Source organism: Carcharhinus amblyrhynchos, chromosome 31, assembly GCF_965287045.1.
Source record: "Carcharhinus amblyrhynchos chromosome 31, sCarAmb.v2.hapA, whole genome shotgun sequence".
Lineage (NCBI taxonomy): Eukaryota > Metazoa > Chordata > Chondrichthyes > Carcharhiniformes > Carcharhinidae > Carcharhinus > Carcharhinus amblyrhynchos.
In genome coordinates this window covers 17,066,235-17,092,576 of record NC_137354.1, presented here as the reverse complement: position 1 = coordinate 17,092,576, position 26,342 = coordinate 17,066,235, and the positions used below count along the sequence as shown (strand labels likewise).

At 46.3% G+C, this 26,342-nt stretch overlaps 1 protein-coding gene and 1 non-coding gene across 2 annotated transcripts in view; both read left to right on the top strand.

Annotated features, from left to right (window-relative positions):
- The window catches only part of wdfy4 (WDFY family member 4), a 262,215-nt gene extending 236,659 nt beyond the window's left edge, over positions 1-25,556 (top strand). Inside the window, exons 57-61 of the mRNA XM_080215932.1 lie at positions 3,129-3,308; positions 12,253-12,435; positions 15,446-15,515; positions 19,249-19,360; positions 22,621-25,556. Of these exons, the coding sequence (XP_080072058.1) occupies positions 3,129-3,308; positions 12,253-12,435; positions 15,446-15,515; positions 19,249-19,360; positions 22,621-22,687 (612 nt within the window). The 3' untranslated portion in view covers positions 22,688-25,556. The remainder of the gene's footprint in view (positions 1-3,128; positions 3,309-12,252; positions 12,436-15,445; positions 15,516-19,248; positions 19,361-22,620) is intronic.
- On the top strand, positions 4,320-4,392 carry trnak-cuu (transfer RNA lysine (anticodon CUU)). The gene has a single exon. It is a non-coding gene; the product is annotated as a tRNA-Lys (tRNA).
- Positions 25,557-26,342: the final 786 nt, after the last annotated feature.

Below are 26,342 nucleotides of genomic sequence, written 5' to 3'. Positions count from 1 at the left end.
TGTCTGCGTGGGTTTCCTCCGGGTGCTCTTGTTTCTTCCCATAGCCCAAAGATGTGCGGGTTAAGTTGATTGGCCATGCTAAATTGACCCTAGTTTTAGGGGATTATCAGGGTAAATATGTGGAGTTACGGGAATAGGACCTGGGTGGGATTGTGGTCGGTGTAGACTTGATGGGCTGAATGGCTTCCTTCTGCACAGTAGGGCTTCTATGATTCTAATTGACTTGATCTCTCTCCCTCTTTGTCCATCTTTTTCTCTCCCCTGCTTTCTCTCTCTCTCTAATACATGCACACAAATGACAAAACAATTCCAACTTCAAATCTCAAACACACGTCATAATCATCGATTACGTTGAGGCAATAGTAGTGTAGTTGTTATGTCATTGGACTAGTAATCCACAGGCCCAGGCTGACATAGCGACATGGCTTCAAATCCCATCATGGCAGCTGGCGGGATTTAAATGCAACTTTTAAATCTGGAATATAAAGCTAGTCTGCATAATTGTGAGCAGGAAACCATCGCTTATTGTCAGAGAAACCCATCTGGTTCACTAATGTCCTTTAGGGAAGGAAATTTGCTGTTCTTACCCGATCTGGCCTACATGTGACTTCAGAGCCACAGCAATGTGGTTGACTTAAAATGTTTTGACTTGATTTGATTTGATTTATTATTGTCACATCTATTGGAATACAGTGAAAAATATTGCTTCTTGCGCGCTATACAGACAAAGCATACCATACATAGGGAAGGAAAGGAGAAAGTGCAGAATGTAGTGTTACAGTCATAGCTAGGGGTAGAGAAAGATCAACTTAATGCGAGGCAGGTCCATTCAAAAATCTGACAACAGCAGGGAAGAAGCTGTCCTTGAGTCGGTTGGTATGTAACCTCAGGCTTTTGTATCTTTTTCCCGACAGAAGATAGTAGAAGAGAGAATGTCTAGGGTGTCGTGGGGTCCTTAATTATGCTGGCTGCTTTGCCAAGGCAGCAGGAAGTGTAGTCAGAGTCAATAGATGGGAGGCTGGTTTGCGTGATGGATTGGGCTACATTCTCAACCATTTGTAGTTTCTTGTGGCCTTGGGCAGAGCAGGAGACATACCAAGCCGTGATACATCCAGAAAGAAAATGGTTGAGTCTCGACTGCCCTCTGAAGCCGCTCAGTTCAAGGTCAATTAGGGATGGGCAACAAATGTTGGCCCAGCCGGCAATATCCATATCCCGTGAAAGAATAAATGAACAATGACGCCTTCTTTCTGAAAATTGATCTGCGGAGGCTTTTCAGCTCGTGAAATGATGCAGCCAATGTCACCAAGTGTTTGCCCAGTCCTCCTGTAATTCTTGTCCGCATCTCATGTTGCTTCTGCTCCTCGGCACAGAAATTTGCTCCGACCCCCTTTAATTGTCGTAAGTAAGTCCAGAAGGTGCGAGTCTGAGAATGTTGCACTTTCTCTAATGCCAACTGATAATTGTAACCTTATTCTGGGATTCGGTGATAAATGGAAAAGTGAAGGCAAAGTAGCGACAGGAAATTAACTTTTCAATGAAACCAATTACTGGACTTTTGTTCTTTATATTTGAAAAGGAACAGATGTTTAGCATTGAAGTTCAGCCTTCTGTTAGTGAGTGTAAGGTCGCAGTATGGTCTCTGATGATTTCTCAATTGACTTATGTTCATAAATGTAAACAGACTTACTTGTGCTAGGCTTCACTGGGAAAGAAGGCAGGTAAAAGAAGACCTTCTTCAGGCATATAGAATATTAGTGGAAAGGACAAAGGTGGAACAGTGGTTAGCGCCGCTGACTCACAGAGTCGGTGATCCAGGTTCAATTCTGGCCTCGGGTGACTCTCGGTATGGAAACTGCACGTTCTCCCCGTGTACCTGAACAGGCGCCGGAGTGTGGGGATTTTAACAGTAACTTCATTGCAGTTGGCAATGGTTGCCTGGTTGCGATACTAATAAATAAACTTTAAACTTATATGGACCAGCCTTGCTTTTTAAACTTAAAATAATAAATGATGGCTTTAAAAGTTGAATGTACTTTAAAAAAACCCCTCCTCAAACATGTTTTTTTAAAAAATAATTATAGATTTCCCAGACATTTTGAAGTTGTTACAAGTTTTTCTTGTTTCTGGGACACTGGCCAACACGTTATAGGTTTAAAGATCACTTCAGATAATTGCATTACTAATTTAGACTGATACTTCATTGTACTGCCAAAGGAGAGCTGTCTCTCAAATAGGACATTATAAAAACAATCCAATCTGCCTTCCTGGGTAAACATCAAAGATCTCATGGCAAAATGGGCAGAGTTAATTAACCATCAACTAATGCCACAAAAGTTCAGTTAACCAAATAATTAACTCATTGTGATGTGTACAGTTTGGGTTACCCTGTTATAGGAAAGACATTGTTAAAGTGGAAAGTGTGCAAAGAAGATTTACAAGGATGTTGCCAAGGCTAGTGGGTCTGAGTTACAGGGAGAAAAGGCCAAATGGCCTTTTCTTTTCCCCATCCTTGAACTTTATGTCTATTGTACAAAATAATTTACAGCCCTGGTGGGGAGCTGAGAAACCTTTACCCCTTGGAATAAGTGCATTTTTCAAATCTAATTCTCCACGTTTATTTCTACAGAACATTGTTGTTTTATGTAACTGCGTTCCATTGTAATAAAAAGATGCTCGGCACAGCAAGGGTTAAGGGGAGCGGGGGCTGGGGAATACCACCCCCCCACGGTATGATGCATGGAGCCACATGGTAATAGACTCAGAATGGAAGCTACCTACATGGGAAAAGGAGCACTATTCATGGTGTTAACTGGGATCTCTCAGTAGTTAAAGATTAAAAATGAGCAGTTCATATTTAAATATACAAGTCTGAATGTCTCATCGCAGAGAAGCCACAAACAAACACACAATGCAACATGGTACTGTGTGGTGGCACCATAATACAACAGATATATCTTTGGTATCTCTCCTTCCGCAAGCCATCCCTCTGTCTCTGAAACAACCTGGTGTGGCTTCCTAGCCTTGTGTCCCTTTCCAATCGCAGGATACATAACAAAAGACTGAAGCTGTTTAGCATCTAGTTCGTGTGGCCGAGTCTCACAGCAGTGATTTATTCTTTATCCCAGGTACTTCATGGTCATACAGAAGCTGTCACTTGCCTCGCAGTGTCTTCAACTTATAATGTGATTGTGAGTGGATCGTGCGACAGGACAGGCATCGTCTGGGACTTCAACACACTGACTTATGTTAGTCAGCTTCAGGGGCACAAAGAGACCATTTCTGCTATCTCCATCAATAACATAACCGTGAGCTCCATTTCTTGTTCAAGGATAAATCTGTTAAAATTATTCCTTTGATTTAATTTATTATTGTCACATATACTGCGATACGGTGAAAAGTATTGTTTTCTGCATACTGTACAGACAAAGCATACCATTCATACAGTACGTAAGAGAGATGAAAAGGAGAGGGTGCACAATGTAGTTATAGATAGGGTTAGAGAAAGATCAGTCTAATATTTGACTTGATTTATTATTGTCACATATATTAGTCTTTGGTGAAAAGTATTGTTTCTTGCGCGCTACACAGACAAAGCATACTGTTCTTAGAGAACACAGGGGAGAAGAAAAGAAGAGGGTCCAGAATGTAGTGGTACAGTCAGAGCTAGGGTGTAGAGAAAGATCAACTTGATATATGTGAGGTCCGTTCAAAAGTCTGATGGCAGCAGGGAAGAAGCTGTTCTTGAGTCGGTTGGTACATAACCTCAGACTTTTGTATCTTTTTCCCGATGGAAGAAGGTGGAAGAGACAATGTCCAGGGTACGTGGGTCCTTAGTGATGGAGTGAAGGGAAGGACTGGGTGCAGCATATAGTGTTACAGTTACAGATAGAGAAAGATCAGCTTAATATTTGATTTGAGTTATTATTGTCACATATATTAGTACACAGTGAAAAGTATTGTTTCTTGCCATACAGACAAAGCACACCATTCATAGAGTGCATAGGGGAAGAGGGAAGAGGCAGAATGTAGTTCCAACTGATCAGATGTGAAACTGTGCAGAAGGATTGAGAATCAGGGAGTCGATTTAGTGTGAGGAACTAGCAATATTTGCATGAAATTCTCATATTTTAGACCTTATCCATTGAATTGCCAAACAACCACATTTCTACACCAATGAATGAAGAAAGGGCCCTGATGATTGTCACATGGTTCTCAACTGAGAATAGTAACAGGATTGGGATGGAGCTGGCAAAATAAGTGACGATGCCTGTGATGTCCGAAAGGTCCTTGCTCCCAGTTTGGGATTTTGTTCGAGGGCTCAGATAGCTCAGTCGGTAGAGCATCAGACTCTTAACCTGAGGGTCCAGGGTTCAAGTCCCTGTTTGGGCAATGATTTTGGGGCAACAAGGTATCACAGTGGGTTAGCACTGCTGCCTCTCAGCACCAGAAACCCGGGTTCGATTCACGACTTGGGGCGACTCTCTGTGTGGAGTCTGTATGTTCTCCTGTGTCTGCGTGGGCTTCTTCCATGTGCTCCGGCTGCCTCCCACGGTCCAAAGATGTGCGGGTTAGATGGATTGGCCATGCTCAATTGTCCCCTTAGTGTCGGGGGTACTAGCTAGGGTAACTTCCTGGGTGATGGGGGATAGATCTTGGGTGGGATTGTGGTCGGTGCAGACTCGATGGGCCAAATGGCCTCCTGCACTGTAGGATTTTATGATTCTATGATTCTACCCACCCAAAATAATTTATTGGCATCAGTGTTGATTCTATAACTATTTTATTCCCTTTAGTTTATTTGATTTTATTTCCTGTTTGTATTCCCTGGTGGGTGGGAGTGAATGAGATAAATTTGCCAAATGCAACTCTGTAAGCAGCCTGCAACAGGACAACTCTACATCAAGTGTAAGCAGGAGTCACTCAATGGGCACAGCCAAAGTGCAGTATTCCTGCCTAAACTTTGATTTAAGTTGAACTGGTTAGTTGCTTCACATCCATTATAACAGAGCAAAAACTAAGGTGCAAAAGTGTTGATAGATTCAACATCAAATGTGTGCCGTTTAGGCTGTCATTACTGTAACTGCTGTAATTTTGGTCAATATTTTGTCATGCATTAGGCATTGAGTGTTTGGATTCTCAGATTAAAGCCTCCAGAGTAAATGCGATTATTCAGAATTAATCATTTAAGATGATGTAGTGTTACTTGACAATCTGCTGAACTTATTATCAGGGGTACTGCCCAAGTGGTGTAAATGCTATTGATGCTATGGTATACATATTGCGAAATGAACTCGATGTCATGTATTATAATGTTGATGTTTCTTTAGCTGTTGTATGTTCATCATCTGTAAGGAAGTGCACATGAATGTGTGCGTTCATACATCCACACAAATTGGACACTTCTGGCCGTCCCCTTCATCAGAATTTTCTGCTCCTGCCAATGGCACCCCCCACTCCCCCAACCATGCTTCCCCAGCGGCACAGGGTGCGGACACGTCACAGAAAATCCTGCCCAATTGTGTGGCTTGGGTGACACGGCACAATGGTTAGCACCACCGCCTCACAGTGCCAGGGAGCCAGGTTCGATTCCCGGCTTGGGTCACTGTCTGTGCGGAGTTTGCACATTGTCCCCTTGTCTGCATGGGTTTCCTCCGGGTGCTCCGGTTTCTTCCCACGCTCGCACAAGATGTGCGGGTTAGATGGATTGGCCATGCTAAATTGCCCCTTTAGTGTCAGGGGGACTAGCTCGGGTAAATGCATGGGGTTATGGGGATAGGGCCTGGGTGAGATTGTGGTTGGTGTAGACTCGATGGGCTGAATGGTCTCCTTCTGCACCATATGATTCTATGATACTCGATTTCTCTGACATTTGAACTATCCAATGTGCAGTGCTCACTTGGGAATACGTCAGTCTTGGTGACTCTCAAACAACACAGAGTCACCATGGTAATCCTTTGCCAAACAGACAAAGCAAGGCCTTCTCTATCTCTGACACTACAAACAGGCTAATAAACTTTGGCCGGCTCAAAACATTTTTAAATTGCAAAAGATTACACTCTCTGCAATATCATACATTTTTATTAGAGTATAATTTGGAGCCAAGGATATTACCCAGCTATAAACGGCACCTGTGGCAATAAAATATTCTCACAACAGGCCAACTGCACTGCTCACACAACAAGCGAGGGCTGAACAGCTTAATGTTATCACAAATAGTACTTCCAGCAATATCAGGCCCATGCAATAAACTACACCACACTGACAGCAAGTCCGCCACTTCTCTGGTTCTAGCTTATTGGGTGTTGCCGTACTTTAGAACCATAGGGTCTGTAGTAAAACGCCATCTGGCCCATCGCGTCGTCACTAACTCTCTGAAAGAGCTTCTTACTCAGGGCCTACCATCCAGCCTATCCTTGCGCATCTACTGTGGCCAATCCACCAAACCTGCGTATCTTTGGACACCAAGGGACAATTCAGCATGGCCAATCCCCCTAACCTGCACATCTTTGGACTGTGGGAGGAAACTGGAACACCCAGAGGAAACCCATGCAGACATGGGCAGAACGTGCCAACTCCACATGGACAGTGAACCAAGGCCGGGAATCGAACCTATGTCCCTGGTGCTATGGGGCAACAGTGCTAACCGCTATGGCACCCTCCACTGTGCCACCTTTAAGCACGTTTAAAATGGAAAGCATGGCCCAAATCCTGCTGGAATGAGGCACCTTGCAGCCAATGTTATCGTTTAGACTTTCCTTCACCCTTCAACTATACAATGTTTTGCCCCATGATTTGGTGGAACTACAAACTGATTGTCATAGAATTCCTACAGTGTAGAAAGAGGCCACTCGGCTGATCGAATCTCCATTGCACCAACCCCACCCAGGCCCTATCCCTGTAACCCCCTGATACTAAGGCATAATTTACCATGGTATAATCAACGTAACCCGCACATCTTTGGACTGTGGGAGGAAACCGGAGCACCCGGAGGAAACCCACAGAGACACGGGGAGAATGTGCAGACTCCACAAAGACAGTCACCCAAGGCCAGAATTAAACCTGGGCCCCTGGAGCAGCAGTGAAGCCCATAAGATAAGATGTGGTGGAGAAACAAGGCAATCTTGGCGAACAGCATTCTATCTACTGAACCTATCAGATAAAATGATTGAGAAAGAAACAGAGGGACAACAGAAAATGGGGATAAGTTAAAGTCAAATCAGGTGCAGAAAGAAAATCTATAGAGAGGGGTAGACATCAATGTCAAGAAGAGAAAGAGCAAAGGAAAATCTCCCATTGTACTGCCATATACTGTAGTGTGCAATATGTACTCATTGCAAGGTAGGGGACAGATTGTAATGATGCTCATTTACCCGTCTAGAGAAAACACAATTTGTAGAATCATAGAATCCCTACAGTACAGAAGGAGGCCATTCAGCCCAGAGTCTGCACTGATTCTCTAACAGAGCATTTCACTCAGGCCCTATCCCTGTAGCCCCACATATTTACTCCAATAATCCCTTTAACCTATACATCTTGTGACACCAAGGGGCAATTTAGTGTGACCAATCCCCCTAACCTGCATATCTTGCAACACCAAGTGGTAATTTAGCATTGGCCAACCCCCACGTCTTTGGACTGTGGGAGGAAACCGGAGCACCCGGAGGAAACCCACGCAGACATGGGGAGAACGTGCGGACTTGGCACGAACAGTGACCCAAGCTGGGAATCGAACCCAGATCCCTGGCACTGAGACAGCAGCGCTAACCACTGTGCCACCGTGCCGTCCCGTAACAGGTTAACACGATACAGAGGCTTGTAAGCTTGTAGCTGCAATCAGCTCCTGAGATGACTCTCAGCCCACGCCCACCACAGTGATCTACCACCCTGCACCCCAATTGATTCCATGTGAGCCTTACTCTGCAGGTTAATCCTTAAAGGGACAGTCACCACACACAGCAAGCGCTTTGCGCATAGCAAGGTAACATGATTGGCAACAAGGTCACGATAATGTTTTTGTGATGTTCACTGAGGGATAAATGTTGGCCAATCAGCCCTGAGTTGTTTCAAAACAGAGGTTATGGGTCTTTCATGTCCACAGGGACAATCATACGGTACTTTGATCCAATCTTTCACCTGAAGGATGACTCTTCCAACCTCTCACTGAGCGGCTGCCTAGAATTTCCGCCCAAAATTTTTGGAGTGGAACTTGATCGCACAATCGTCTGTCTCAGAGAATGGATCCACTCAGCCGAGGCTGGCATGGGAGCTGGTGGAATTTGACTTGATTTATTATTGTCACATGTATTAGTACGTGCTATTGGGTGGCACGGTGTATGCTATTTGGGCAGTGGTTAGCGCCAGGGACCCAGGTTCAATTCTGGACTCAGGTGGCTGTCTGCGTGGAGCTTGCACATTCTCCCCGTGTCTGCATGGGTTTCCTCTGGTTTCCTCCCACAGTCCAAAGGAGTGTGGATAGGGTTCATTGGCCCTGCTAAATTGACCCTAGTGTCGGGGTTAGCAAGATAAATATGTGGGGTAACGGGGATAGGGGCCTGGGTGGGATTGTTGTTGGTGCAGACTCGAAAGGCCAAATGGCCTCCTTCTGCCCTGTCGGGGAATCTATGATTCTACACAGACATTACACATCATTCATAGAGTACATAGGGGCGACGGAAAGGAGAGGGTGCAGAATGTAGTGTTACGGTCATAGCTAGGGTGTAGAGAAAGATCAACTTAGTGCGAGGTGGGTCCATTCAAAAGCCTGATGGCAGCAGGGAAGAAGCTGTTCTTGAGTCGGTTGGTACGTGACTTTTTCCCAACGGAAGAAGGTGGAAGAGAGAATGTCCGGGGCGCGTGCGGTTCTTGATTGCGCTGGCTGCTTTCCCGAGACAGCGGGAAGTGTAGACGGAAGGCCACAGCCCTGAAATGTCGGCAGACCTGCTGAGTACCGCCAGGATTTTCTGCCTTCGTTTATGACACTGAAGCCATGTAGCTTGAAAACTAGAATTGGGGGCACAATAATCAGACATCTGTCCTTCATTATAGTGATGTCATTGTAATTTTAGCCGGTGTTGTGGGTAATTATTTCATCTCCTGGTTATTTTGCAGACACAGCGATTTATTTCATATTTTGGGCTTATCTTTCCCACTCCTAAATTGGTTGTTTGAGAGGTTTGAAGCGAAGACCAGAAGTTAATCTGGTACCCAATGACGCTGGAGACCTAGTTAGTGCCAGTAGTTGCAAGCAATTTTCACATCGAAACAGAACAGTCTTCAAAATATGTCAAGGAAACCCAAGAGCGAGATGACTTAGGCAACAGCACTTTGTCGTTCCATCGTAATATTTGGGTTCTATCAAAAGCGAGGGGGAGTGACACTGATTTCCAATTGATTGGGGGTTGGCATCCCTTCACTTGCTGTGCCATCAAGCTGTTAAATTGGTTTTGGATCTAGTTTTGAGAATGTGCAGTAAGCACTTTGGAATCCCCTAAACCAAAATCCTGGTGCCTGACTTGCTTATTACCATCTAAGGATTACATGGAATTATGCAAGTCTATAGCACAGGAAGAGACCATTTAGCTCGCCTGCCCTATATCAGCTTTTATAGAGTCGTAGAATCCTACAGTGCGGAAGGAGGCCATTTGGCCCATCAAGTCTGCACCAAACACAGCTCCACCCCCACAACCCCATGCATTTCCCCTAGCTAGTCCCCCGGCACAAAGGGGCAATTTAACACTGCCAGTCCATCTAACCAGCACGTCTTTGATCTGTGGGAGGAAACCAGAGGAAATCCACACAGACAGGGGGAGAATATGCAAACTCCACACAGACAATGACCACCCAAGCTGGGGATCGAACCCAGGTCCCGGCTCCAGATGAGCTTCCACCAACCTCTCTTCGTTTCATTCTATTTATTCCATTCCTCCTCCTGTTTCTTTGTCCCTCGCGCGTTTATCTCTACTCCCCTCTATTGCATCCATGCCACTCGCCTTAACCTCTTACGGAATAACTGAGTTCCTCCCAATTCTGGATTGGATTTATTGGTGACGACTTTATATTTAGAAAGTGACTGTTTCTTTTGCTCTTTGCATTGTTCTTCTCTTCAGCGACATGTCGCTAGCTTTAGATTATCGTACGCAAAGGATTAACTTTTGTTGCTTCTGCATATGCACAAGCCAACTGTAGGGTCCATTCATTTGTTTGAACAGGGGACAGCACTTTAAACTGAGGTTTAAGATGGTTTTCTTTTATTGAACAGAACTTAGAAAAATAATTTACAGGACAGAAGCGTGAAGAGAGCAAACTTAGAGATTGGCTTCACAGCCAGAGCCTGTACGCAAACATGTACTGAGCTGAGCAAAATCTGAGAACTGAACTGAACGAAACACATACTCAAATGAAAATATATTTTTCATTTTAATCCAGAAACGCAGCTCATGTTCTGGGGACCCGGGTTCGAATCCAGTCATGACCGATGGTGGAATTTGAATTCAATCAAAAAATGTTTGGAATTAAGAAACTATTGCCCATGAAACCATTGTTGATTGTCAGAAAAGTCCATCTGGTTCAGTAATGTCCTTTAGGGAAGGAAATCTGCCGTCCTTACCTGGTCTGGCCTACATGTGACTCCAGAGCCACAGCAATGTGGTTGACTCTCAACTGCCCTCAACTAGGGATGGGCAATAAATGCTGGCCAGCCAGTGACACCCATGTCCCATGAATTAATTAAAAAATCCTCATAATTTTGGAGGATCATCCAGCAGGAACAATGTTAAAGTATCCCGTTGGAGAGATACTGATGGGATTAAGTGCAATGTTACTTATTACACTGCATCTAATTTCAATCACCATGGATGCCAATAAGTAATTTTGGGCAGGTATAAATGTGCATTACACCTGATTCCCTCGTTATCTCGGTCAGCGAGATCAGTAACATTTGCTCCTGTAGAGTCTTACAAAGAACTACCCAATAATTTCACTTACCCTCGCTCCCCCCAAAACCCCACCAACTCCGATCCACTCTTTCCCCATCTTCCTGTAAATATTTGCTTTCCGAATATTTATCCAATTCCCTTTTGAAAGCTACCGTTGGATCTGCCATGCTTTTAGGCTGTCCCAGTCAAAACTCACTGCCTAAAAATCGCTCCTTATTTACTCTAATAAACTCTCAAAATCATTGGATGCCTCTATCAAATCTGTCCTTAACTTCCTCCTGTTGGGAATTGGATGCCTACTAAATCACATTCCGTAGTTGGACAGCCATCACCGGTTAGGGCTTGTGCTCAAAGAGCAAACATTTGGCCAAAGTATTCATTGAAGGACAACTGAGGAGGAATACCAATGCGTGTGGATCTAGGCTGCAGCAAGGTTCGCACCATCAGGATAATAGAGCAAGGGAATTCGAGATCCAAAATGTTCCTGCACCCTGGAACACAGCTGTATGTACAGGTGTGCTCGCCCGTGGGGGGCGGTACAGGTGTACTCGCCCGCGGGGGGGGTACAGGTGTGCTCGCCCACGGGGGGGGGGGTACAGGTGTGCTTGCCCACGGGGGGGGGGGGGGATGGTACAGGTGTGCTTGCCCGCGGGGGGGGGGGTACAGGTGTGCTTGCCCGCGGAGGGGGGGGATGGTACAGGTGTGCTCGCCTGCAGGGGGGGTACAGGTGTGCTCGCCCGCGGAGGGGGGGGATGGTACAGGTGTGCTTGCCCGCGGAGGGGGGGGATGGTACAGGTGTGCTCGCCTGCAGGGGGGGTACAGGTGTGCTTGCCCGCGGAGGGGGGGGATGGTACAGGTGTGCTCGCCTGCAGGGGGGGTACAGGTGTGCTTGCCCGCGGAGGGGGGGGATGGTACAGGTGTGCTTGCCTGCGGGGGGGGTACAGGTGTGCTCGCCCGCGGGGGCAGGGTACAGGTGTGCTCACCTGCGGTGGGGGGGGGTACAGGTGTGCTCGCCCGCAGGGGGGGTACAGGTGTGCTTGCCCGCGGGGGGGGGCGGGTACAGGTGTGCTCGCTCACGGGGGGGGGGGGGTACAGGTGTGCTCGCTCACAGGGGGGTACAGGTGTGCTCACCTGCGGTGGGGGGGGTACAGGTGTGCTCGCTCACGGAGGGGGGTACAGGTGTGCTCGCCTGTGGGGGGGGGGGGGTACAGGTGTGCTCGCCCGCGGCAGGGTACAGGTGTGCTCACCTGCTGGGCACAGAGTCAGCCCACCAGGCATACAGGTCTGCTCACCAATCTCTGTTCTGACCCTGCAGGGTGACATTGCCACCTGCGCGGGGACGTACCTGCACCTGTGGACGATTAACGGGCAGCCGATTGCGAGCGTCGACACATCGCCAGGGCTGATGGAGGAAATTCTGTGCTGCTGCTTCACCGAGGTGCACGAGTGGGACCCGCGCAATGTCGTCGTGACGGGATGCAGTGACGGGGTTGTACGAGTAAGTGTCACCGACAGCAGGTAAAGCACTGCCATCTTCTCAGTCAACATCACACTGTGATAATGGCCAAACGAGCCGGAGTCTGGAGCACTGATCATCATGTAATTTCCCGATGAGAGAGAAGCGGAGGTATATATAATTCTAAAAGGGATTGATAAAGTAAACGTAGACAAAATGTTTCGCCTTGTGGGGCAATCTCGAACAAGAGGTCACAGGTATATGTTGAGAGGAGGTAGATTTAACACTGAGATGAGGAGGAACTACTTCTCAGAGGGCAGTGAATTTGTGGAACTCACTGCCCCGTAGTACGGGGGAGTCTGAATCACTAAATAGTTTCAAGAAGAAGAGACATATTTCTAATAAAAAAAAATTAGCATTAAGAGGATATAGGAACAGTCAGGGAGGTGGATTTGAGACCAGGGAGAGATCAGCCATGATCTGATTGGCGGAGCAGGATTGAAGGGCTGAATTTGCCTCCTTCGGCTCCTAATTCCTATAATCCTCCCGTGCTAGCCTTTGGTAAAAGCCATAGCTTCCTGCCTGTCCTGATGTGCGCTGGTTTTCTATATCCAGGTTGCTGCTTCCTTGTCTAAATGACTGACAGGAAATTCAATCATTGAAAGATCACAGAGAGGCAAAGAAACTGACCCACTTTATATCAACACACACACGTTCACTCGCACTCTGAACACGAACACTCACCCTCACCCTGGCACTCCCTCACTTAGTGTCAGGGAGATTAGCAAGGCAATGCGTGAGGTTACAGGGATAGGGCCCTGGATGGGATTGTGGTCAGTGCAGGCTCGATGGGCCGAATGATCTCCTGCATTGTAGGATTTTATGATCCTACGATTTGCAGTTGCAGACATCTGTATTTGTTCCCTTCCTCTGCAGTTTCTATCTTCATTTCCAGCACATTCTGTCTTTCTGAAAAAGGCCTATTTGCACTGAACAATCCCCACACAGCCCATAGCTATCTTCCCACAACGCATTTATCCACCAAACTTGTAAAAGGTAAATGATAAGAAATGTGTTATATTACTCATGCAGATGACAGATGGGTAATGGATTTTGTTTCTTATAATCCTTTAATGAACAATATTTGGAATTGTTTGAGCTTATGCAGAGAACACAGAACAACCTGAAGCACATCTTTTATTAGACCTTCCTACAATTGCTTTATTCCAATTTAACATTTTTAGTACTTTACAATGTCCATGCATCGAACAGACAAATCTTTATGCAAAAGTTCCGTGCATCTTTGAACCTTCCAAAGAAGAGTATCCCTACAATGCAGAACAAGGCCATTTACCCATCGAGTCTGCACTGAACTCTCTGAAAGAGTATCTTAGCCAGGCACACCCGATCGCCGTGACCCACTCATTTACCGTGGCCAGCCCACCAAGCATACACATTGGACACTAAGGAACAATTTAGTGTGGCTAATCCACCTAACCTGCTTGGCACGGTGGCACAGTGGTTAACAATGCTGCCTCACAGTGCCAGCGACCTGGGTTCGATTTCCAGCTTGAGTCACTGTCTGTGTGGAGTTTGCAAGTTCTCCATGTGTCTGCGTGGGTTTGCTCCGAGTGCTCTGGTTTCATCCCACTTTCCAAAGATACGTGGATTGGCCATTGCTGAATTGCCCTTACTATCAGAGGGAATAGCTAGGGGAAATGCATGGGGTTATGGGGATAGATCCTGAGTGGGACTGTGGTTGGTGCAGACTCAATGTGCTGAATGGTCTCCTTCTGCACTGTAGGACTCCGTGATTCCATAATATTTGGACACTAAGGTGCAATTTAGCATGGACAATCCACTTAACCTACACATCATTGGATACTGAGGGACAATTTAGCATAGACAATCCACCTAACCTGCACATCTTTGGACACTAAGGGACAATTTAGCACGGCCAATCCACCCTAACCTGCACATCTTTTGATTGTGGGAAGAAGTCCACGTAGACACAGGGAGAACATGCAAACTCCACACAGTCACCCAAGGTTGGAATGTTGGAATTGAACTGGGGTCCCTGGCGCTGTGAGGCAGCAGTGCTAATCACTGTGCCACTGTGGAACAGGTTAAAATTGACAGGCACATAAATCAGCCCTAGGAGTAAAAGGGGCTCAGACTTTTAAAACCAAAGAATGTGTTGACTTCATGGTTCAGCTTTTCTTTTCGCTTCGTTTTGACCTTGCTTCATTCAGAGGCCTTGTTCCTCCAGACACTTTTCTGACTGTGCCCACAAAATGACTGTTTGACCTACCTAATCACTGCTGGCATTTACACTCCACTCAAATCTCCCTCCACCCAACTTTATCTGACTCCAGCAACATACGAATCCACCTAATTCGTGTACAAACCTAACTTTTCCATAAGTAGATCAATGTTGCCTCGACTCCCACCCGCCGCGTGCCCCCCCCACCCCCCACATTCCGCATTCTCACCACTTGCTGGTTGAAGAAAATTGTCCTCAATTACTTCTTGGAGTTGTAGGGCGGCACAGTGGTCAGCACTGCTGCTCCTCAGCATTAGGGACAATTCCTGGCTTGGGTGACTGCGGAGTTTGCACGTTCTCCCCGTGTCTGCGTGGGGTTTCCTCTGGGAGCTCCGGTTTCCTCCCACAGTCTGAAAGACGTGCTGGCTAGGTGCATTTGCCGTGCTAAATTCTCCCTCAGTGTACCCGAACAGGCGCCGGGAGTGTGCCGACTAGGGGATTTTCACAGTAACTTCATTGCAGTGTTAATGCAAGCCTACTTGTGACACTAATAAACAATAAGCTTTAAACCCTCTTCTCCCTAAATGCATTAATGTTATTGACCTCGACGATTCCGCATTCTCACCACCGACTGGCCGAAGGAAATTTCCCTGAATTATTTATTGGAGTTGCTACTAATCAACTGTGGTTTCATCTTGTGGTTAGCTAGTGCAGGGTTATTTTGGGAGGTTTTCTTTTGCACATCTAATGGAGAAGTTTATAAAATGATGGTTTATTTTCAACTTACAGCTATGGAGGACAGAGTATAGAAGATCGCAAATCACCAAGAATGATGGAGGACCAGCCTCAGAACAGAATGGTAATGTTTAAGTGGCATATATTGTCTTTACCATAAGACATAGGAGCAGAATTAGGCCACTCAGCCAAAAAAAACGGGGAGTATTTCTTCATGGGTTATAGAAAATGCTTCATCACTTATCCATTAGTACAACCATCGTCAATATCAAGTGGTAAAAAGAAAAATATTTGCACTTTGGATGCAAAAGGAGTGCACAGCTCTCACAGTCAATATTGTGAGCAATCATCGTAGAATCCCTACAGTGCAAAAGGGAGGCCATTTGGCCCATTGAGTGTGCACCAAGTCTCCGAGAGAGCATCTCATCCAGGGTCACTCCCCTGCCCAATCCCTGAAACCCTGCACATGTACCCAACTTACACACCTTTGGGCACCAAGGGGCAATTTAGCATGGCCAATCCATCTAACCCGCGCATCTTTGGACTGTGGGAGGAAACTGGAGGAAACCCACAGAGAGAATTTGCCAACTCCACTCACACGGTCACCCGAGGTCGGAATTGAACTTGAGTCTCTGGCGCTGTGAGGCAGCAGCGCTAACCACTGTGCCACAGTGGCATACCAGCTTGGAAGGCCCTTTTTCAGCTTTACACTTCATGGATAGTTAAGAAAGCTCACCAACGCCTTTGCTTTATCAGATGACTAAGGAAATTCGGCTTATCAGCTACACCTCTCACCAACATTTACAGATGCACCATCAACTATACTCTGGCACCTGTTTGTGTACATTAAGGGGGCAATTTAGCATGGCCAGTGCACCTAACCAGCAAGTCTTTCTGACTATGGGAGGAAATCAGAGCACCCGGAGAAAACCCACGCAGACATGGAGAGAGCATGCAAACTCTACACAGCTAGTGATCCAAGCCGGGAATCGAACCCGGGCCCCTGGCGCTGTGAGGCAGCAGTGCTAACCACTGCTCCACCCGTATTATGCACCTCTCTTCATTTACCCTTGCTTTACGTGTAAATTACTTTAGTAGTTAGAAAAAAAAGCTGCGAGGGTGGAAACGAGCAGAATCTGACAGCTCTGTGCATGGGCAATGGTTAACGCATGTGGGCTGCACTCAGATCCAGATGGGCTGTGTGTACGCCCCCCACCCCCCAAGCTTCCCCAGGCCACTGGTTGCCCACCACTGACCTAACCTCACTCACTCCTTCCCTCTCCTCTACCACCTGGCTGCTAACCAGACCGTGCCTTTCTAAAAGAGGAGCAATGGAAAGTAAAAAGAAAACTGAAGCTTACTGACACTGAGCCAAGCGTTTGAAGTTAAATTTGGGCCCCGTGTTTCAGATGCCTTGGAAGATCCCATCGACCTGTCTGAGGGAAGTTAATTGTGTTTTAAGAATAAATAGTGAATTACAGCATGAAAATCTATACATTCATTTTGGGTTACAACATTAGTTGATCAATTGAAAGAGCACTGTAGGAAAGCTCATCAATTATAAATAAGAATCTGACTGGATGGGAACGTGTCTGGGGAATCACACAAACAGCACAGAACTTCACTGGCAAAAGGCTAAGGCCATATTGTCTATTGTCAGATTATTGGGAGCCACATCTGGAGATAGCCTGTGGTTGGAGATGCAGCCATAACACTATAGTCAAGAAAACCCATCAACTTTCTCAGCCGGCTCAGGAAACTTGGCATGTCAGCTCCTTCTCTCTCCAACATTTACAGATGCACCATCCTCTACACTCTGTTTGGGTACACTGAGGGAGAACTTAGCACGGCCAATACTCCTAACCAGCGTGTCTTTCAGACTGTGGGAGGGGCCTGGAGGAAACCCATGCAGGCACGGGGAGAACGTGCAGACTCCACGAAGACAGTGACCCAAAGCGGGAATCGAACCTGCGTCCCTGGTGCTGTGAAGCAGCAGCGCTAACCACTGTGCCACCAGGATTCATCAATAGCTCCATTATTATTGTATCATCCAACTACCAGAACTGTGGAAGACAAACTTGATGGATCCTGGTCTTTTATCATCTCAATATTCTCCATGTTCTTAATATGTAAACCATTCATTAACTGAGCTATTAATCCATTTTGTTTTCAATGTATAATATCTCCATTCATGTAACAGATAGAAGAGTGTGGTCTGATTTAGTTCCATTTGTTTACCAGCATCTGCTAACAGTCATTTCTTCCATTTGAGTTTCCTTATGTCTAATCCTTGGACACCTAAAGGCACACAACCCAACAAAGCTGTGTTTAAACCTCTCACGACTGCTTCGCATTCCTGTTTCTTCCTGAATTAAATGACGCCCATTGTGGAAGTTGACACGAGTTTGTTAAAAACGTCTAATTGCCTGGTCTGTTTCCTAGAAGGAGGCCATTCAGCCCATCGGGTCTGCACTGACAACAATCCCACCCAGGCCCCATCCCCACAATCCCACATATTTACTCTGTTCCTGATACTAAGGGACAATTTAGCATGGCCACTCAGCCTAACCTATACATCTTTGGAGTGCGGGAGGAAGCCAGAGCACCTGGAGGAAACCCACGGAGACATGGGGAGAATGTGCAGACTCCACACAGAAGTGATGCAAGCCGGCAATTAAACCTGGCTCCCTGGCGATGTGAGGCAGCAGTGCTAACCACAATGTTTCTACATCATTGAATCCCTACAGTGCAGAAGAGGCCATTCAGCCCATCGCGTCTGCACCGACACTCTGACAGGGTATGTTACCCAAGTCCTCTACCCTGTCCTATCCCTGTAACACCACACATCTACGATAGCTAATCCAGCTAACCTATACATCTTTCAACACCAAGGGGTAATTTAGCATGGCCAGTCCACCTAGCCTGCACATCTTTGGATTGTGGGAGCACCCGGAGGAAACCCACGCAGACACAGGGAGAACGTGCAGACTGTGCACAGACAGTGACCTGAACCGGGAATCGAACCTGGGTCCCTGGCATTGCGAGGCAGCAGTGCTAACCACTGTGCCACCCACATGATCTTGGACATTCACTCAGCCCAAGCAGTGGGAATCCAGCACTTCTTAATGGAGGAGGGAGCACCGGACAGTTGGTGACCTCCTCAGGACCATCCGGGGGGCAATTTTCCCTGTTGCTTTGAGAAATGATGCGTACTGGAGAGGAGAGAGCGTGAAAAAGGTGGCCCTTGAGAAATATAAGACTTTTAAAAATCTAAACCCGTGGATTAAAATTGACAAACAGCGACTCTGCGAATGCTGACAATATTGCATTGTCAGCTCTGCGAAACCTTGTTTCCCCTTTTCGCTAACAGAAAATAAGTGGCCAATTACCGTTTTTGAATACCTTGCACACTGGTACGTGGCTGGGAATTAAATAGTAATTTTCCTATTGTTGTTGGTAATTACAGTCTCAATTATCATCAGTACTCGCGCGCGGAGTTAGAACTCATAACCGGGTAATCACTGCTCTGGCTGATACTGTCGAACTGAATGCTTTTGTTTATCGGTTGATAGAGAGATGTCGGGCACATACGACCAAGGATGACTCACCGCTGACCTAACTGTGCAAGTTAGAAGGCATTTAATAATCTGGATTCCTGATTAGAGCACAGCTTTACTGCACATGGCGATTAAAATTTAATTAAGATGGGACATCCCCTCCCATTACCGGACAGGCAGGGATTAACCCTGGCTGTTTACTGTGAGAACTACCTGTTTGCCATTAAAAAGGCATCGACTTGACTAGCAGATTTCCCTGAAGTAATAACAACCCTGCCTTTTAATATTCCTCCACCGCAGGTTACAGATGGGAGCGACACCTTGTCCTTTGTCAAGAGCTTAGCAGAAACGGGGCGCTGTCGGGGAAACAGAAGAAGAGGTTGCCTGCAGTCACAGCACTGGCCATCTCGAGGTAAGTCTTGCCTTTCTAGAGGGCACGGCAGAGAGTGCATCTCAGAACCACAAGGTCACAACCACACTGCCACCTCAGGGACTGAGCATCACCTCTGCCAGTTCTGTATCCCATGTCCTGTTTCATAGCAACCCGACAGTGCAGAAGGAGGTCATTTGGCCGATTGAGTCCATCTCCATAACCCCATGCATTTACCCTCGCTACTCTCCCTGACACTAAGGAGCAATTTGGCATGGTCAATCCACCTAACCTGCACATCTTTTGGACTATGGGAGGAAACTGGAGCACCCGGGAGGAACCCACGCAGATACAGGGAGAACGTGCAAACTTCACATAGACAGTGACCCTGTCCCTGGCGCTGTGAGGCAGCAATGGTGGCACAGTGATTAGCACTGCTGCCTCACAGCGCCAGGGACCCGGGTTCGATTCCCGGCTCGGGTCACTGTCTGTGTGGAATCTGCATGTTCTCCCTGTGTCTACGTGAGTTTCCTCTGGGTGCTCCGGTTTCCTGCCACAGTCTGAAAGACGTGCTGGTTAGGGTGCATTGGCCATGCTAAATTCTCCCTCTGTGTACCCGAACAGGCACCAGAGTGTGGCAACTAGGGGATTTTCACTGTAACTTCATTGCCATGTTAATATAAGCCTGCTTGTGACCAATAAATAAACATTTTGACCAGCATGCCACCCACAATTAGTGGGAGAGTTTTATCACCATCGAGAAAGCAGAGAAGCATAAATCTAAGTTTCCTTCCAAGCCAAGCAGTGTTTAGAATGTGCTCATTGGTATTTTTTCAATTGCTTTGCCATGTCAGAGTTGACTGAATTTGAGAATTGACCATGCAGCCAATTTCAGTCCCAAAATTCAGCATCTCCTGCAGGGTGTGGACACTTTTTCTTGAGGTGCCGTCACTCCTTCCCCTCTTTCAGAGTCAAGAGCAGAAGATGCACTAACAGCTCACAGTTAATCGCTTGACCAGCTGGGTGGTGCACAGACATCACATGCAAATCATAGAATCCCTACAGTGCAGAAGGAGGCCATTCGGCCCACCAAGTCTTTACCAACCACAATCCCACCCTGGCCCTATTCCTGTAACCCCACATATTCACCCCACTAATCCTTCCAACCTACGCATCCCAGGACATTAAGGGGCAATTTGGCATGGCCGATGCATCCAACCCACACATCTTTGGACTGTGGAAGGAGCACGCAGAGGAAACCCATGCAGACATGGGGAGAACATGCAGACTTACTCAGAAAGTGACCCAAGCTGGGAATCGAACCTAGAACCCCAACACTGTGAGGCAGCAGTGCTAACCACTGTGCTGCTCCAGATGACGTGGAGAGTTTATTGTGAGAGTCGAACAGGTTTTTGAAGGAATTGGATTGAGGGAGATTGGTTTCTGGAATGATCCACGCATACAGACATGACATTGTCCCTGTTCATCCTGTAGTTCCAATGCCACAGACAACAACCACCCTCCAGAACTGCACACCAAGTAGCTCTTTTTTTTATTCATTCGTGGGACATGGGCGTCGCTGGTTGACCACCATTTATTGCCCATCCCTAGTTGTCTGAGGGCAGTTGAGAGTCAACCACATTGCTGTGGCTCTGGAGTCACATGTAGGCCAGACCAGGTAAGGACAGCAGATTTCCTTCCCTAAAGGACATCAGTGAACCAGATGGGTTTTTCCAACAATCGACAATGGTTTCATGGTCATCGGCAGATTCTTAATTCCAGATGCTTTTTGATGAATTCAAATTCCACCATCTGCTGTGGCGGGATTCGAACCCCGGTCCCCAGGACATTAGCTGAGTTTCTGGATTAATAGCATCACGATAATATCGCTAGGCAATCACCTCTCCCTTCTTCACGTAGGAATGCCCAAAGCTACTGGATAATTGCAGGGTGGCATCATCAGATCCCAATCCCACATTCCAGCATTGCCCATAGATAATCAGGAGCAGCCACCTTGGCTGACCAGTTCTCTCCTCCTCCTCCTCCTCCTCCTCCCAGGGGTCCTGGAAGCAAACTGTACAACCCCCTCCCTGAGATCAATTCACTCAGCACATCCTGGGATCTTTCTGCCCTCCCATTGTTCACACCCATCATGTAACCTCTGTGGGAGAGGCAGGCAACTTCAGCCGGCAACAAGCAGACAGCTGAGTGGCGTAGGATCATAGCATTCCAACAGTACAGGAGGAGGCCATTCAGCCCATCGAGCATCATCAGCAACAATCCCACCCAGGCCCTGTCCCCATAACACCTAATTACCCTGCCAATTCCCATGACACTAAGGGGCAATTTAGCATGGCCAATCCACCTAATCTGCACACTTTTGGACACTAAGGGGCAATTTTAGCATGGCCAATCAACCAAGCCCACATATCTTTGGACTGTGGGAGGAAACTGGAGGAAACCCACGCAAACACGGAGAATGTGCCAACTCCACACAGACAGTCACTCAAGGTCAGAATTGAACTCGGGTCTCTGGAGCTGTGGGGCAGCAGCGCTAACCATTGTGCAACTGTGCTGCCCATAGCATACCAGCTTGGAAGGCCTTTGTACGATTTTACACTTCATGCTCAATACGGTCAAATCTTTTCCTGGTGGCACCCGTTTAAAGGTTGCAAATGATGGACGAGTTCTTCCCATCGTGGGAGGCACGGTGGCACAATGGTTAGCACTGCTGTCTCACAGTGCCAGGGACCTGGGTTCAATTCCCAGCTCAGGTCACTGTCTGTGTGGAGTCTGCACGTTCTCTGCCAGGGTTTCCTCCAGGTGCTCTGGTTTCCTCCCACAGTCCAAAGATATGCAGGTTTGGTGGATTGGCCATGGTAAATTGCCCCTTGGTGTTTGGGGGATAAGCAGAGTAAATACACAGGGGATAAAGTTGGATTGTTGTAGGTGCGGACTCGATGGGCCGAATGGCCTCCTTCTGCACCATAGGGACTCTATGATCCCACTCTGGTTTCCCAGTGTGGGATCCTCTCCTGAACGCTTTCCTTATGTTGAACAGTTCCTGTTGCAGAGACGACATATAACGGGAAGTCTAAACGGGAAAATAGCCGAGATTGAACTAAACTGCCTGCATAAGGGACGCTTTCTCTAGGTTGCTGAGGAGCTAATTTGTTGGAATAAACTGGAGCTCAGAGCATTGCAAAAATGTTGATGTTTCAAGTGAAAAATGAGATCTTTGAGGCACACCACCATCATTCAACTTTGGGTAGTGTTAATAGTCTCTGACTTCTTCCTTACAGGAATCATGCAAAGCTACTTGTGGGTGATTCATGGGGCAGAGTCTACTGTTGGTCTGTGGAAGGCTGAAATAATAACTACGACGGGGAGATCGATGATGATGGATTCCATAAAGGCGAAAACTGCCTCCAGTGAAGAATATATTGGCTGAAGAAGCGTCTGCTCCGAGAATTTCCTGCTGTGAGTGAACTGGCAGACGTTCAGGGTAAAATGTTCATTTGAACTGGCCCTGATGCAAAGTTTTGTCAATTGTACAATCATTCTTAAGCATTGGAATTTGTTAGCACCTTACTGGAAGTGGAGACTTTACGCACTGGAACATTTTTCACATACAGAAATTCACAGATCTTAGAGTGCACTCTCTTGCGGATTGGATGTAAGGCGGAGAACAGTGTTGAGAATTCCTGACTTGACTTGTGGAGTTCCCTGGCTTCCCATCGTTGTGACACTAAAGGTGTCGCCAATTGAACTCACCACCAGTGTGGTCCTGCCCAGTGAGAGTGCAGTTGGTGGCACCAGCCCTTGGGATAACACGGTGCATGTTGATGCAACTCCATCTGAATGGACGTACGTGCATTTTGGCTCTTGAAGCTTAACAGGGCCCTGGTCCGCTGGGATATTACCCACTGGGATTGCGGTGCATAACATGTATATATGGATCAAAGGTAACAGTTTAAGAAGAGCTACTAAGTTGTAAAGTAAGCATTTTATCAGCTTCTGCACTCGGTTCTTAACTTGCTTGTTGCGATTTAGACTTCACACTTAATTGTATTCCTACAATGCAGAAGGAGGCCATTTGGCCCATTGAATCTGCACCGACCACATCCCCACATATTTACCCTGCCAGTCCCCCTGACAGTAAGTGACAATGTTTCATGGCCAATCAACCTGACCTGCTCCTGGAGGAAACCCACACAAACACGGGGAGAATGTGCAGACGCCACACAGAGAGTGACTCAAGCTGGGAATCGAACCCTGGTCCCTGGCGCTGTGAGGCAGCAACGCTAACCACTGTGCCACCCTATCCCTGTAACCAGGCACGTCTGCTATAGCTAATCCATCTATTGTCGAACAGATGTATTTACAGAGAGGCTCATCTGAAGGGAAGTCCTTTCATGTCTTTAAGGCAGTGAAGTTCCCTCCAACACGAGCTGCCGGAACTAATTCTATTTTTCCTTTGGCTGTTTCGGAGTGCGTCTTGGAGTGACCTCAGTTTCTGTGCCGGCAGCTCACTGGGATCCGAAGATCAGCAGGAATGATCATGTCCTCCAGGCATTCGTGTTAAAAGGCGAAATTTGCCAATGGTTTGGGCCCACAGATTATGTAATAAAGTTCCCGATTCAAGAGAATAGATGTTCCCATGGAAATATCGGACATGGGGGGGGGGCGGGGAGCACAATTATTCTGAGGAGAGATTTTATTCTGACCATCAGTAGGTATTTGAAATTAGGATTGTGCTTTGACAGAAAGCAAAATGAGTTAAAGCGTCAGTTTCACTTATTTTTTTGTCCTTGGAAAATGGGACGGTGAAAATTTGGGAGAGTCACCGTGGATTTCATTTGCCCTTCCCCAATATTATCATTTAGCAGTGAGGAGTATATTCAGCTGAAGTTTCATTTGGCTCCTCCTAGCCAGCTATGGTCTTCAGGGAGATCGCACTCGAGTGTTCATACCTCAATAGAATTCCATTGTCTGTAATCGTGTAAATACAGATGATCAAATAAAGTTTGCTGAAGCAGGAAGAGATGGCAAACACAAATTAGCTTTGTTCTTTTTCTCTTTGCAGATGTTGGGGTCTGTGGTTTTGGAGAGTACAGCATTACTCTGTGATATGTGTTTTCAATTAGGGTTGTACATTAACCCGTAACAGTTTAATATTACAAAACATGGCCAAATGTCTCATTCCTCCCATCATTTAAGAATAGAATGAAAATTATTAGCACATGTTTTCAGTGAAAAGGCCCATTCCACTGGCTTTTATTTTAATAGTCTATCAGATCCACTATTTTTATTAAGGGATCTGCCCAGCTCTCATTCTGCTCTCTCTGGTTTTGTGTATGTCACAAAGGGATTAACCAGTTCATTGAGCTTTATTGTGGGCCTGTCCAATTCTCACAGGTTTGTAATAGATCTGTCCAATTCTCATTGCTTTAGAATAGATCTGTCCAATTCTCACTGCTTTAGAATAGATCTGTCCAATTCTCACTGCTTTGGAATAGATCTGTCCAATTCTCACTGCTTTGGAATAGATCTGTCCAATTCTCACTGCTTTAGAATAGATCTGTCCAATTCTCATTATTTAGAATAGATCTGCCCAATTCTCACTGCTTTGGAATAGATCTGTCCAATTCTCACTGCTTTGGAATAGATCTGTGCAATTCTCACTGCTTTAAAATAGATCTGTCCAATTCTCACTGCTTTGGAATAGATCTGCCCAATTCTCACTGCTTTGGAATAGATCTGTGCAATTCTCACTGCTTTAAAATAGATCTGTCCAATTCTCACTGCTTTGGAATAGATCTGTCCAATTCTCACTGCTTTAGAATAGATCTGTCCAATTCTCATTGCTTTAAAATAGATCTGTACAATTCTCATTGCTTTAAAATAGATCTGTACAATTCTCACTGCTTTGGAATAGATCTGTCCAGTTCTCACTGCTTTGGAATAGATCTGTCCAGTTCTCACTGCTTTATAAATGGCCTGTGCAACTCTTATTCTGAGACGATAAGAAACAGGAGAGGCTTTTCTCTTGCTGACATTCTCTCTTCCACCATCTTCCGTCAGGAAAAAGATACAAAAGTCTGAGGTCGTGTACCAACTGAGTCAAGAACAGTTTCTTTCCTGTTGCCATCAGACTTTTGAATGGACCTACTTGGTATGAAGTTGATCTTTCTCTGCACCCTAACTATGACTGTAACATTACATTCTGCACCCTCTCCTTTTTTCTCCCCTGTATACTCTATGAACAGTATGGTCTGTCTGTATACTAATACATGTAGCAATAATAAATCAAATCATATTACAATGTTCCTTTGATTTTATCGAGGGCCTCTCCAACTTTCACTCCATCGTATCCTCACTCTTCTTCATAAAGAATTTGTACTATTCTTGTTAAGTGTTTGCCCCACTTTCATTTTTAGTTTATACAGAATTTATGCCATTTCTACTGTGTCATTAAAAAATGTGCTTCACTCTCACTCACAATTTTAGGAAGAGTACATCAAGTCCTAATTTCACTTTTGTCAGTGCTCTCTGCATCGTATGTTCAGGAATGTGCTTGAATCATCCAATGTTTCATTAGATTGTAACATAATTCATGACTAAAGTTTATTTATTAGGTCACAAGTTGGCTTACTTTAACACTGCAGTGAAGTCACTGTGAAAATCCCCTAGTCACCACACACTTGCGCCTGTTCAGTGGGAGAATTTAGCACGACCAGTGCACCTAACCAGCACGTCTTTTGGACTGCGGGAGGAAACTGGAGCACCCGGAGGAAACTCATGCAGACACGGAGAGAACACGCAGACTCTAACAGACAGTGACCCAAGCTGGGAATCGAACCTGGGTCCCTGGTGCTGTGAGGCAATAGTGCTAACCACTGTGCTGCCCATAACAATAGCATCCTATTGTCGATCTGAATTGATTGCTGAGACGTGGGCCGGAATTCTCCCCAAAAAACAATTCTAAGTGGCAAATTTGCATGAAAACTGGAGTAAAGAGGGT